The sequence below is a fragment of the Pecten maximus genome, chromosome 2 (genome assembly GCF_902652985.1).
Source record: "Pecten maximus chromosome 2, xPecMax1.1, whole genome shotgun sequence".
Classification (NCBI taxonomy): Eukaryota; Metazoa; Mollusca; class Bivalvia; order Pectinida; family Pectinidae; genus Pecten; species Pecten maximus.
In genome coordinates, this window is record NC_047016.1 from 12,287,544 (window position 1) to 12,302,765 (window position 15,222).

A 15,222-nucleotide genomic window follows, 5' to 3' on the forward strand; every position below is an offset into this window, starting at 1 on the left:
CTCACTTCACTTCTCTATATTACAACCACATGGAATGAAGCATAGAACCTTTACATACTGAAAAATCATTTATTTAATCTAAATGTACAAGTGTAATCCTAAATCATCAAAATATTAGGTATATTAAGGTGTTTAATTACTTATAGTATAAATCAATACAGCACAAATGTACTCTATGTACAGCGCTGTATATGATAAGGTTTTTAATTATATTGCACACTTCCTCATTTACAATGTAGTTACAGATATCAGTAACATGTACACAATCACCTAGTATTAATATATAACTTTGGAATACATATGTACATGTTTATTTTGCAATCATTGTGTTAGTACATGGTATGTATTTTAGGTGCTGTAGATCGTGAGTATGAAGCCCGGTCAGGGCATGAGTCATAAATTTGTTTTTCTTTGTCATTTGGCTTACTATGTTTTATATATCTAATTATTAACACAATATATCATATGCACTATGTGATGATGATCTGAAGGTTAAAGATTTGCATTTTCTGTCGTAATTGTTCTGTGTTGAAATGTTGTAATATGACTGTGTGCAATATGCATCTATGTATGTGTATACATTGCGCAATCCAGGTATTCACATCACCTAATAGATAATTTGTCACTATGATCATGACAGAGTATCGGGCTGACCATCACTGCACCATTGAAATGTTCTTTTTCTCTTTTTCTAAAATGATGTGGTGGTGTGGGTATTTCTGGCTAGGTGATTACGGTAGGTGCTGTAGATCGTGTGTTCAAGGCTCAGTCAGGGCACAAGTCATAAATTGTCTCCCTTCGTTATTTGTGTTACTATGTTATAGATATTAGACATTTTATATATACATGCATCTTTATATTATTACTGAGACAAACATAACTTTTACAGTGTATTTTGAATACTTCTGTGTGATAGAAGTAACAATTTTTTTGGTTTGTTTTTGTTTAACGTCCTATTAACAGCCAGGGTCATTTAAGGACGTGCCAGGTTTTGGAGGTGGAGGAAAGCCGGAGTACCCGGAGAAAAACCACCGGCCTACGGTCAGTACCTGGCAACTGCCCCACGTAGGTTTCGAACTCGCAACCCAGAGGTGGAGGGCTAGTGATAAAGTGTCGGGACATCTTAACCACTCAGCCACCGTGGCCCCACTAGAAGTAACAAGTTACGTTGACTGAATATGGACTTCAACAATCATACTGGGTAAAAACAAAAAATAGTAACAGTGACCTTGATCTTGACCCCAAAACCTTGAAATTTGAACTTGTCCAAAATATTTTGGTCCTTTAACACTGTGTTAAGTTGATCAATTTCATTCTGGGTCATAAGAACATGTCAAGCTCCTTTGGGTCTAAACATGTCAACTTGTCTCTTGACCTAAGAATAAAAAAATCAGTTTTGGGAGTCAAATTTTACCTCAGCGTTTACTGAAAATCTGGTGTTACATACCGTCCCTATATGTGGATATATAGGACAAATTATATGTTCAAATATTGATATGTAATAATTGTGTATCAATCTGCACCTAATTCAAATGTCCATAAACAAACTAGACAACCTTAATCTGCAGTTAATGTCAATTAACTATTCTGACATCTTTGTCAGATATTTTTTATCAATGATAGACCTGTAATTAACGTTGATGACAATTTGGACAAACTAGTTTATCATTGTCAGACTCTTTTTCCATTGATGATAGTAAATCTTTTCTTCGAAATTTTATCAAACAACAGGATGCCCCCAGCTCTTTCAATGGTCTCCATGGGAACCATGAAGTTTTTAATGGGGATGTTATCAGGAATCACTTCATTAGGCATCACAAATGACATCAATTCAAACTCGCCTTGGAAGTTTTCAACGGCGATGACCTTGAAGAAATGTGTAGGCACTGCCACATTGTTTGGACCAATCACAGGGTATTTTACATACAATTTCCCATCCGCTTCTCGTCTGAAATACATACATGGATTTCAATCAAGTCAAAAAGCCAGACAGCCTGCACTATCTTGAAGTAAATAAAATCTGAAAATCTTTTTCTTTTTGCTTTTTGATTTTCCAACAACACGCTTAAAATAACACAAGTTTTAATGAGGAGAATGAAATTAACAATGAAAGATCTTTCTTAAAATGTACATCTTTATATGAATGGAATACCTGGTAATTGTTATATAAGAATCAGTGAGTGCTTCCTCACTATCACAATTTAACATAATGAAAATATGAATCTTACAAAATAAATGGAAATGATAAATATCATAACATATGCTGATCATGAATGAATCCCTTCGATCTTGGTTACAATGATTATAGACTTAATGTTTCCTAAAGCCCTGTGGTCATCACCAGTAGATATATACAGACACTGACAAAACCGGGTATCAACCCAAATGTACACTCGGACAATGTAGACCAAAGTACTCTGGAGAGCTGTTGAGCTACTTACCTAGGTAGATAGAGAGGACCAGTACAAACATACACATTCCTGTTCATTCTGGCAACACTACGAACAAACTTCTCCAGGTTATTCCATGCATCTCTGTTAAATCCTCTACCTACCTGTAAAGTTAGAAGAATTATAGTTCTTAGTAACTTGTGTGAGTAAACCTAGAAATGAAAACTTCAGTCATTAAGTACAGTGCTCATCGTACATTTAGCCTATTACCCCCTTCCACTGAAAATGTAACCTGGAGAAAATAAACATCTGATAAATCTGACTTAATTTTCTTCCCCTGGGCACTTTCAGATACAGTATGTTCAGTTTACTTGCCAAGCCTAACTTCAAAATTGTGATTTTCACTTACTTGTGTAAAGTTGTAACACATTGGATTGATCAGACCACAATTTTACATAATTCTTAACTTTCTTTCAATGTAGATTGACTAAATTCTTATCAAGTTTAAAAGAGTACTTACACATAGCGCCAGAAGCATCTTACCTGTGGTGAGATATTGCTCAGAGTGAATGTTTGGTCCATGGCATTTTGAGAGTGTCTGTGATTTGCCGCTGCAGCTAAATGACCACGATCATATCCACTGGATTTATAATCATAATTGGTAGATCTGAAGTAAGGGTGGATGGAATAATCTTCATGAAATGAGGATTGCTCTCTATCAGTGTCATTTTTTCCAATATGCTCAGGTTTGATATGTTCGAACACCCAGTGAGCAGTTCTATTTCTCCGGTCATAGCTCAGTACAAAGTTGTCATAAGACCTAATTTGGTCCAAACTAGGAAACCCGTACTTCATTATCTCAGATACCCGATTAGAAGGTGGTGGTGGCGGAGCTGGAAAAACTGTACTAGACAATGAAGGGAGATCAACATTAGTTGGGGCTGCTGCAGATACGGTTGGTAACGGTATATAATATTTATAGTTTCTACTTTCAGTTTCACCTTGTTCCTTTTGACCTCTCCTGTGTGCTTCATAATTTACGCCTGCAAAAATACCTGCTCCGGTTGAAAGTGCGGATACAGTAGCAAGCAGTCGAAATCGTTTCATTGTTAGTTATCACAATTAAAATAGATTATCCAACAGGAAGTCAAGCCACTGCTGCACGAGACGAGGAACAATTTGTCCTTCTTAGCAGGCCTACTACCTATTGACATTCAACCGGATGTACGACCTTCCCTACCGGAAGTGTATTGGTCAAGTCCACTAACATTTCACCCCTGAATTATTTTCTTCTCCTTCCGGAATTTTTCAGACACTATCCCGTTTTAAAAAGAAAGACCATATTATTTCATAATCTTGAATAGAAATCCGGCTTTAAATTAGAACATTCGATCACCAATTATTGCCCGCACTCTTCTAAGGACCTATAGTCGACCCTTCTAAGCGTGACGTCAAAAAGGTTATAAATACATGAGATATACCGTTCCTGTTGCACAACAATGGCGTCAACAAGCACAGGCAGAGGGTAAAAATAAGTCTGTTATGTTGGCATCGTATCCATCTATTTTATGAGTTCAAACAAGGAACTTTTTATTGTATACATTTTCTTTTAATCTGATTAAGATATTTTACTGGTATAAACTGTTCAAATTAAATTGCCAATGTGTGATGTGCAGTACAGCCAGCTGATAGCAGGTGTCTGATGTTAATATAGCATTTAAAGCTGCCTTGTCTACGTAGTAAGATCGTCTGAAAATTGGGACTATATCGCGATTAGCATGTATTACTTTACATAGATGTAACAGATGTAGCATATTAAACAAATAAAAATAATTGTAAGTGCTTCAAAAATAAAACAAATGTTTTCTTTATCAATGCTACAATATGTGTCGTTGATCATTTATATTCGGGAAAGGTTGGTAATATGGGAAGGGCATAAAATCCACACAAGACCCCATGGCCATGGCCATGATCAATTGAATTATGTTTTAGTCATAATAGCATTTCATACCATAACCATCTGTTACCATTGTCAGTTTGTACCCAAATCTACCATTTGGTACCATGTTTTCACAATTTCGTACCATAGGAAGACGCAATGTTGTACCATGATTTTGTACCATAATATACACAGATACATTAAAGGACCGTTGTGTACCTTAATTTATATCGGAGAGAACAGGATTTTTTTTTATTCAGTCTGCCATTTAAACTTATAGAAAAGAAAATTAAGAAAATTTCCATAACATTTGAACTTCCCCCAAATCGATTACATATTATGACATTGTTCATTTATATAGAGTACTTATAATAGCAAAAATACTTCCTAGTACCGATATGTAGTCCCTAAACTGGCATTATTGGAGTGAAATCAACACTGTTACATGAGAGTACATTTGTTATCATACAAGTAAGCACTTAATGGTATAATCATCATGGCGTCGGGATGAAACCATGCAATCAGATTATTGAGTACACAATCATGTGATAAACGATGCTTTAAGACATGAAAGGAAGAAGGGTCCCATATGGTTTTATTCATTTGCTGAAAAGACACACAAGTTCTCAAATGCGCAAAATTAATCAACTTGTCAAAGATATTTTTTTAACAGAACTTAACACAGATTAGAAATATATAGAAAAATAACGTTTTACCCCCCCCCCCCCCCCCGTTAGATGTTAATGGACATAGAAACTGTGCATAATATCGTCAAATGATAGATCAGCCACGGACGTGGACCAGCCAACCAGTAGCCTTTTATGTTATAGGAGCACAGGGGTTCTGTATATATATATAGAGGATATCTAACAGTGTCTTCAGTAATACCAAATATATTTCACGAGTGGGGCTAATATTTTGATATTTTTCACGAGTGCGCAGCACGAGTGAAAAATATCAAAATATTAGCCACACGAGTGAAATATATTTGGTTTTACTGAAGACACTGTTAGATATTCTGTTTATTACATTTTTTATCAACGAAAACCCTACCCCGTATGCTAACTAGGACTACAGCGATAATTTGTAAACAAAAAAAGTAGTTTCCCCTGTCCAGGTGCTGACATATATGTCGGGCTTTCTGATTGGTCAATTATTTTGGTATTTTCTAATCTTTAATTTGATTGGTCAAATCAGCAAAAGTGATATTTTTCACTAGTGAAGAATATCATATTTTTATAGAATGAATAATTTTTGATATTTCACTGGTAAAAATGTAATAAATATAGTTATTTCAAGCAATTTAGCTTTAAGAATATTGGATATTATAGCTTCTAAACATGCATGATGGGTCGTTAATCTTTTGACGAATACAAATTTAAGATTTTTACCTAAAACTAGTTCTACAGAGCTGTTGTTTCCTGTTTGTACACACACCGGGTATAACAGAAAATAAATCTTCTTATATCTTGTTTGTTGTGTTTCCCCTTGCAAGTGTAAAAAACAATACATGTTACAGGCGATCAGTCCCAATACTTCACTGTCCCCAGCACCCAGACTCTCCTCTGGTGGAGGACTACCATGCCGGGGATATGATCTGTCCTGAGTGTGGGCTTGTTGTTGGAGACAGGTAAATCATTATCAGTACTAAAATTGCACATTCAGTAAGATAATCCAGTTATATTCCTATACAGAGATAATTAGTTATACTTGAGTTTTCAGAATTACTTATATTAGCTTATATTTTATGCAATGTTTTCTTTGTTCCTGCATGAACATAGAATGATGATGATTTATTTATTTATTTTTTTACAAAGATAAGTTATTTTCAAATGTTGTTATACATATCTGTTATCAGTATGTTTACTAGATGATGTTGTTATACATATCTGTTATCAGTATGTTTACTAGATGATGTTGTTATACATATCTGTTATCAGTATGTTTACTAGATGATGTTGTAACGTTATACATATCTGTTATCAGTATGTTTACTAGATGATGTTGTTGTACATATGTTATCAGTATGTTTACTAGATGATGTTGTGTGTGTTTATGCATGATTGTTAATTGTAATGTAATCAATTGAGCTATACTCACAATGATTTTGACACTAATGTCACTGTTTGTTATTTCTACAGAGTTGTAGACGTTGGAACCGAGTGGAGGACATTCAGTAATGAAAAGAACACCAAAGATCCCTCTCGTGTTGGTTCAGCAGAGGTAGGAAGAAACACTTATTTTGACACCAAATCAAATCTGTTTCTATTCAAGAAATTTATTAGTTGATCTGGCTGCCACTAGCAATCTTCAACATCCAAATGATTCTAGTAATATCTACAAATCGTGATACAGTGGTGACTATATTAACAACTATCCCTTGTACAAGCTTAATGCTGTACATCCTTCACGAGGTATTTAATTTTATAGGCGTATTGTTGTGAAGTTGGTATTGGTAATATTCATTACCACAGAAATTAATTAATAGGTAGATGATAAATAAAATGGGGAGCATACAGTCAGAGCTGCGATTTCAGCGTTAATGGCTTAGACACAACATTTCTTGAACTGCCCTACCACGTACTTATTTACAGATGAATTGACTGTAGCACAATGGAGTAAAGTATCTTGTTCAAGGATACAACACAGCGCTCGTGCCAAGACTTGAACTAGGGACCCTTTGGTCATGTAGCCCTGTGTTCCACAACTAGACCACCCTGCCTCCATAATGTGATAAAATATATGGGTGAAGACTTGTATATCTTTATTTTTGTTCACAATATGCATGATAAATTGTATTTTATGTTTCAGAATCCACTTTTAGATGGCAGTGACCTGTCTACCATGATTGCTATGGACCCTAAACAGGAAATGATGACAGATGAATTTGGCAAGCCCATGTACAGAAATCGTAGAACGGTAAAATTAAAATCTTAGTACATTTTGGATTTTGTCCTATTTATAATTATCAATCTTTGACTGATTTGGAATTCTTAAGATGGTTTTAATATCTTATTTACTGATCTGCCCAAAGATCACAGGGGTCAAATTGTCAGTTTTGATTATAAAATAAGAATGTTAAAGATGTGAACTTGTAACAGTTTTGTTCTTATGAAAATTCATAGTTGTGTTCACATTTTGATGAAAAAGTAAAATGAATCTCCAAAATTTCATCCATGCATTGTACCTGGTAAATCTATTGAAAACTTTTTTGAAAGAAAATTTGAATAAGACAAAATCAAAAATAAATACAAATCAAGGTACAGTGTATTGAATCAGGTTAACTACAGTTAATTACATATCATTCTGACAGATTTAGAAAAAAAACATTCCATCACCACAGACAATTAAAAGTATATTGTTATAGACAGAATTGACTGTTTATGATAACAATTGTTGCTCTGTTTTACAGATAAACAGTTCTGACCGAGCATTAATTAATGCTTTTAGAGAAATCAACCAGATGGGAGACAGGCTCAACTTACCAAAAATGATTGCAGTAAGTCTACTGTAACTGTTATTTGAATTCAGGATTTTATTGTTTATGTTAATCAAAGGACCCACAGTATTTTGATAATTGAAGGCATTTCTTCAGGGTTAGTCATGATGATTATGTTAAACGCAGTGTGTGTTGCAGTCCCTATCCAAATTAATTTGTTTTTTTCATTAAGATGAGATCATGAACCATACTGTGCTGTCATCATTGTATCGTTCAGCAAGACACTTCCCTCAATTCACTAGATGACATGTAATGGGCTTCTTCTATATTGTTTATTGAGGTAGCTACCATCTACTACAAGGAGACTCCGCCACATAAAACTATTATCAACATAAAGCAATTAGACAGGGCCACATATGAAATGTGGTGGCCTATAGTATTCAGACGGTCCTCCCAGACAAACGATACTTACCAGTAATACTATTGGGGATCCAATATCCAGACAAATGATATTTACCAGTAATGATACTTACCATTAATACTATTGGGGATCCTCCCAGACAAACGATACTTACCAGTAATACTATTGGGGATCCTCCCAGACAAATGATACTTACCAGTAATACTATTGGGGATCCAATGTATCCAGTCCAGCACACAATTTTGGCATTTTGTTATCTGTGTTCTTGTTACTGTGAAGTGTTTAAAGGCATTGTTCTTTATGAACTGCTCTGCAGAAGCAATTTTATTGTGAACACAACAATGGTGTGTATACTTATCATTAATGATTTATGTTTTTGATTTCGTAATAGGATCGGGCAAACACACTTTTCAAACAAGTCCACGAAGGCAAAACTCTGAAGGGACGAAGCAACGATGCTATTGCGTCAGCTTGTATGTACATTGCATGTCGCCAGGAAGGAGTCCCGAGGACATTTAAAGGTAAAATTCATGCCTGGCACTCTTTGACTGTATAATGCTTGCAAAGACTTGAGATGAATAAAAGTTTGTTGAAAATTGATTGACGACAAGCCAGGATATTAGCTAGTGAATGAAAATTGATGTCTAGGAATTTATTTTTCCTGTTTTGTCTCTCAAGAATGAGAATTAGTTCTGTTAGAATTGTATTTCACAATGTATAACATGACAGTGAAAATTTAGTATTCAAATGAAATAGAAATCAGCATTATCATGTAAAACCAGCTTTATGGTCTATATGAAGACTGACATGTCTCCAAAAAAAGGTCAGTCAAACTTCAGTATATTGATGATGTATTTTCAGAAATATGTGCTGTATCAAAGATATCCAAGAAGGAGATTGGTCGAGTGTTCAAACTGATTCTGAAGACGCTGGAAACAAATGTGGCTTTAATAACCACAGGAGACTTTATGGTATGTACTCAAGCTAGAAATAACAACAATTTTTTACTATTTCCACACAAAAACATTGTTTTAATTGATATCATTATATGATTTGTAAAGGAAAAAAAGGTATGAAATTCTTTTACCTGAAAATTAGGCACGAAATGAGTCAGCAGAAAATAATCGTCAATATCTCCTCAATCACAGCAGTGAAAACAAAACAATGTGAGGTATTTTTGAAATCATGTATGTATCTTGAGAGTTGTTTCCCTGAAAACTGCAATGTATATATTTGTCATTGAATATTGTAAATCATGTGGCTTAAATATTTTCCGATTGAAATTAAAGATATTCTCTATGAGATCTCTTTTGATATTGATAAGTTGATGAATCCAAAATAGAACCATTTCAGGACAGAGTGCTTTTATTAGTTGTTAAAATAAGCTGATGCATTAAAGTAGAACATTCTAACTTTCAGTCTCGATTCTGTTCCAACCTCGGTCTGCCCTTATCAGTACAGAAGGCAGCGACTGTGATTGCCAGGAAAGCAGTGGACACAGACCTAGTGCCTGGGTAGGTGTTGATAGTGATCAGTTTATTTTGGTTCCATCTTGTTAAAAATCCTACAATATTAACAGCTATTGTTGTTTAAGGATGAACAGTGATCAGTCATACTGGTTTACATCTGACTCGATGGTGTTCTGTAACATTGTGTTTGTTTTGAAATTTTCTCTCTGTAGACCCGAGATGTTGCCTTGTCTCCATTACTATGATGGTGTTTTATTGTATGTTACATTGAATTGATTCACACTACAGTTAACATCAGTCGATGTTTGTTCTCTATTTTATAGACGTCCAATATTCATAGGTATGTCCTCCATTACATATGAAGTCCAATATCAGAAGCTCTTTATCATCTTTTTTACAGACGTAGTCCAATATCAGTAGCAGCAGCAGCTATATATATGGCATCTCAGGGATCTGCTACAAAAAAGACAGAGCAGGGTAAGCTATGATAGGATTTTGATCCCCTTACCTCGAGTTATGGAGGGGATATACTATTGCAGTTAACCTTCTGTCTGTTCCTTCGTGTTGTGCCTCACTGTCCATTTCAGAGAAAATCTGCTACAGAGGATAACCCAGCTTTGCATAGTGGTTCCCTTTCATTAGAGGATAAACTTTATAGATTTTCAGAATCTGGGATCAAAAGTGACAGTCAATTTTGGTCCTTCAACAAAATCATACACTTCCATTTAGGGGGAAAATCTATGCAAGGTTTTAAGATTTGGCATACCTGTCCCTTTTCAGTAGAACACAAGTTCTGATGATTTTCAAACATATAAGTCAAATCAAAGGTCCTGGTCAATTTGGTTCATACTGGTATATCACGAATAATAAGAGAAAACAGCTAAAACTTGACATACATCTATTCATAATGAGCATTTGTGCTGAAACATTGCATTTGTATTATAAGTTAAAAGTCACGTTTTAATGTTTTCAAAGGAAAATGGCACAGAATTAAAAATTTATTGTTTTAAGGATAGGCTTGTATGTACGAAACTGAATAATGTCCTCACTCTACCAATTTCATCAATGATCCAGATGTCTTGAAACTTGATATACTTACAGTAACCATCTCTCGTATAAGTTAACATATTGTCCTCACTCTAACGACTTCATTAATGATTTAACTGTCCTAAAACTTCATACACTCACTTACAATCATCATCTCTTATACAAGTTTATATTTCAATCAGCTGGGGTCAAAAATGAGGTCACTTATTATAAATAGGTTTTTGACATCCTTGCTCTATGGACTTCATTAATGATCCAATTTTCCTGAAACGTTTTACACTTACAACCATAATTTTTTTTCGCAAATTTGGGTTTCAACCCCCAGGGGCAAAATTTGTTAATTATCAAATATATTTATATCCGTTACTTCAAATTCTTATTACTATCATCTCTTGCTAAATTTAGCAGTGTTTTCCCCGAGCAACAGTGACCAGACAATTCTTAACATCTTTTGTTGCATATTGTTCAATGTTTTATAGCAAGGGTACTTGTATGGCTTAAGATACCTTGTATTAAATAAATTGTAAAGATTGTAGTAAGTAAGCTGTTTATTTCCTATTACAGAGATAGGGGAGATTGCTGGCGTGGCAGAGGTGACTATAAGACAATCCTACAAACTCATGTATCCAAAGGCTCACCTCTTATTCCCAGACGACTTTAAATTTGCCACATCCATTGCAAACCTGCCAACATCTTGATGACATCCTCATATTTAGAGGAAATATTCGACTGGAGAACGCTCCCATTGACAGGAAGGAAGTCAGATATTTCTGCAACACTGTGGACCAACGGGGACTTACTTGTGAAAGAAAATGTTCTCTAAACATTGGAATTTTCTTTCTAATCAATCACCTTAGGGCGTGTTCCAAATTTTCCCTTACCAGCTAGGAGTGTATAAAATCAGTGTCTGGTACACAATAGACCAAATACACCTTGGTGTACTAGCTTGGTATGGTTATGTGTAGGATTCATCAGTTACAAGCGTATTTGTTTGGCTATCTCTGTATTGTTGAGACTTGGGTATTGTTGTTGCCTGCTAAGTTTGGTTTTCCACTATTACTGTGATAAATCACACATGTATACACTGTACTACATGTATAATCAGTGGTAAAATTAATGTCCCAAATTTGTGTGATGTCCAATGATTAGTGTCATTACAATAATGTTAACAAAACAACTAATTGTGAAAAATCCATTGATATACCAATATTGAAGATATTTAGGCAAAAAAAAAAAATCAGAAAGATACACATTACTCACTATCTATATATGTCATGATTTTGTCATGTATAATTTATTGTGCTGTTTTTGATAGCAAATAAATAAATGAGAAAGTTCATCTTTGTGTTTCATTTTACAATTGCGTTGGTTTTATAATATAAAGGGCAGTAGTAATTAAGTATCATAAACAAATATTTTGAAACTGGAATGGCCTTCCCAGTATATACTGATGTATGTTGGTAAGAACTAGAAAGTGTCTGTATGACATGAAGACCCACATGCTCCTATGAAAAGAACTTGGAGTGATAATATGGTAGATATATGAACCAATGCCCTTCAACCAAGCATACTACTAGACCAATATCATGAACTTGGGCTTCTTGTTATTAACCTTGGTAATTAGAAGTGATATAAGATTTTAACACATATGACACCTGTGACCGTGAAAGAAGTTCAAGGACAGACATTTGAAACAGCTCGGTAGTCCTTCTTTCCAGCATGCTACTGGCCAAATATCTTGACCACAGACCTCTAATGTACTGAGATGAAGTTGATTGAAATATTTTAACACATTTGACCCCTGTGACCTTGAGAGTAAGTCAAGGTAAATCATTTGAACTTTGGTGGTCTTTTTAACCAGGCATACTACACTGTATTGACCCAATATTTTGACCCTGGTCCTGACAAGTACTGAGAAGAAGTCATCATATTTTCACAAATCTGACCCCGTGACCTTGATGATTCTGATGTTATAAATCCTGTCAAGTAGAAAATTAAAATTGACTGAAGAGTTCTTTAAAATGAAATATCATCACTGGGATAACCAAGCGAATAGAAAAACATCTGATTTTACTGAAACACCATCAGAAATATTGAAGATGTTATAATGGTATGTTTTTAGCCCATCATCATCAGATGGTGGGCTATTCAAATCGCCCTGCGTCTGTGGTCCGTCCATCCATAAACAATTCTTGTTATCGCTATTTCTCATAAAGTGCTGAAGGGATCTTTCTCAAATTTCATATATACGGTAGGTTTCCTTTGGTCCCTAGTTATGCATTTTGGGACGAAAACAACATGGCCAACAGGCAGCTATCTTGGATTTTGACAAAAGTTTATTATCGCTATTTCTCTTAAAGTACTGAAGAGATCTTTCTCAGGTTTCCCTTGATCCATAGTTATGCATTTTGGGACAAATTGGAAAACAACATGGCAGACCAGCAGCCATCTTTGATTTTGACAATTACAGTTTGTTATCGCTATTTCTCAGAAAGCACTGCAGGGATCTTCTCAAATTTTATATGTAGATTCCCCTTGGTCCCTTGTTACAAATATTGCATTTTGGGGCTGATAAAAAAACACCATAGCTGACAGGCAGCCATCATGGATTTTGAAAATTGAAGTTTGTTATCACCATGCCTTTCTCTAAGAGTAATGGAAGAATTTTTCTGAAATTTGATATGTATCTAAGTCACTAGTTTTGTATATTCAATTAGGGGACTGATCTGAAAACAACATGGCCGACAGGCAGTCATCTTAGATTTTGATAATTGAAGTTTGTTATCACTATTTCTCAGAAAAGAAAGTACTGAAGGGATCTTTCTCAAATTTCAAATATAGGTTCCCCTTGGTCCCTAGTTGTGCATATTGCATTTTGTGACTGATCAGAAAACATGGCCAACAGGTAGCCATCTTGGATTTTGACAATTAAAGTTCTCAGAAAGTACCGAAGGGATGTTTCTTAAATTTCATATGTAGGTTCCCCTTGGTCTCCGTTGTGCATATTGCATTTTTGGACCAATCTGAAAAAATGACCGCCAGGCAGCCATCTTTGATTTTGACAATTAAAGTTTGTTGTTGCTATTTCTCAAAAAGTAAAATTTGATATGTATGTTTCTGTTAGTCCCTGGTTGTGCATATTTCATTTTGGGACTGATCAGAAAACATCATGGCTGACAGGCGGCCATCTTGGATTATGAATATTGCAGGTTGCTCCTCCTATATTGTACTTATTCTGTTATTAAATATTTTGAAAGAAGAGCGAGAGAAGGAAAAAAAGAGAAAAGATCAGTCTTTCATTTGACTGATGTAGATCATTAAATGGTGGGCGCCAAGATCCCTCTGGGATCTCTTGTTTTCATCCACCATCATCAGATTCAAATCGCTGAAGTCCATGGTCCATACTTACACAATATTTGTCATCACAATTTCTAGAGAAGTACTGGTCATGAGGGATATTTCACAAACTTCACATGTAGGTTATTTTGACCATAGTTGTGTCCATTTAATTAGTGTCTGATCAGGAAATCAAAATGGCTGACCAGTGGTGATATGGGATTTTGTGGGTTTAAATTTGTTATTGCTACTTTTCAGAAAAATCTTTTTAAGATCATTCTGAGATTACATATCAAGGTTTTCTTTATCATCAAATGATAAAAGGAAAAGAGGAAAAAAGTAAATAAAATATCAGATTTGCATAAAGATCATTCTGGGATTATTTTTTTTTTTTTTTCATAAAAAGCTAAAAAGTTGGTTACCACAATATACTGTAAATCACTTATATTTCGCTAGTACTTAATTTCCCGAACTCACCTCATTCGACTTATTCGTGAATACATAATTTCGTGAATTCTGATCTCAAAATGACTTTAAATTCGCGAATGACGTTAACAGGTCGGCGATATTTCCATGTTGGTAGCCATTTTGTTGATGAGATTCATGTGACTGTACAAGAAAAGTCGTGACTGTACAAGAAAAGTCGTGACTGTACAAGAAAAGTCATGCAATATCGATGTATGTCTATACTGAATTGTATGTACTGTACCTGTATACGCCTCTAGGCTATATACAAGTGTCACGCCCATTCATATATAGTTTTTCTGTATTATTTCACCGACATGACCACGCCACAGATCTCCAATTAAAAAAAAATAATAACCAAAGAATATTTGCCGGCCCCGATTACGGAAACAGTAAACAAACATGTAGAATCAAGCGATGTGAGGTACGACATACATTTAAGCTTACATAAACAACATCGCTGGTAATAAAGTACGACATCTTCCGGATGACCATCCGGAATCCTCGGGACCGGACCTACTGCGCCTAAATTAACTAAATCGTCATCTAGTAGGTATTTTAGTCCGAGTTCAACTACAATATTAGTGTTCAGTGAGTTTTTTGCGTGTGAAATTTTGGTGTTTTGTGATATAAAACTACACTCTAATATAAGTATATAATCTATCATTCTATTATTACTTTAATGGCGATATCTGTTCACCAACTAAAGATTACGA

General features: G+C 34.9%; 2 protein-coding genes across 2 annotated transcripts; one reads left to right on the forward strand and one right to left on the reverse strand.

The window, feature by feature from the left end:
• Positions 1-1,047: 1,047 nt before the first annotated feature.
• On the reverse strand, positions 1,048-3,706 carry LOC117317819 (endonuclease G, mitochondrial-like). The gene is made up of 3 exons (XM_033872767.1): positions 2,934-3,706; positions 2,442-2,554; positions 1,048-1,948 (listed from the first exon to the last, which is right to left on the reverse strand). Exons 1-3 carry the CDS (start codon positions 3,495-3,497, stop codon positions 1,672-1,674), a joined length of 954 nt encoding a protein of 317 aa, XP_033728658.1. The 5' UTR covers positions 3,498-3,706; the 3' UTR covers positions 1,048-1,671.
• Positions 3,707-3,801: 95 nt separating this feature from the next.
• On the forward strand, positions 3,802-12,044 carry LOC117317812 (transcription initiation factor IIB-like). Its single transcript, XM_033872756.1, has 10 exons — positions 3,802-3,915; positions 5,849-5,959; positions 6,471-6,552; positions 7,141-7,248; positions 7,742-7,828; positions 8,581-8,710; positions 9,051-9,160; positions 9,609-9,703; positions 10,059-10,135; positions 11,270-12,044. The coding sequence occupies exons 1-10, from the start codon at positions 3,890-3,892 to the stop codon at positions 11,401-11,403; spliced, it is 960 nt and encodes a 319-aa protein (XP_033728647.1). The 5' UTR covers positions 3,802-3,889; the 3' UTR covers positions 11,404-12,044.
• Positions 12,045-15,222: the final 3,178 nt, after the last annotated feature.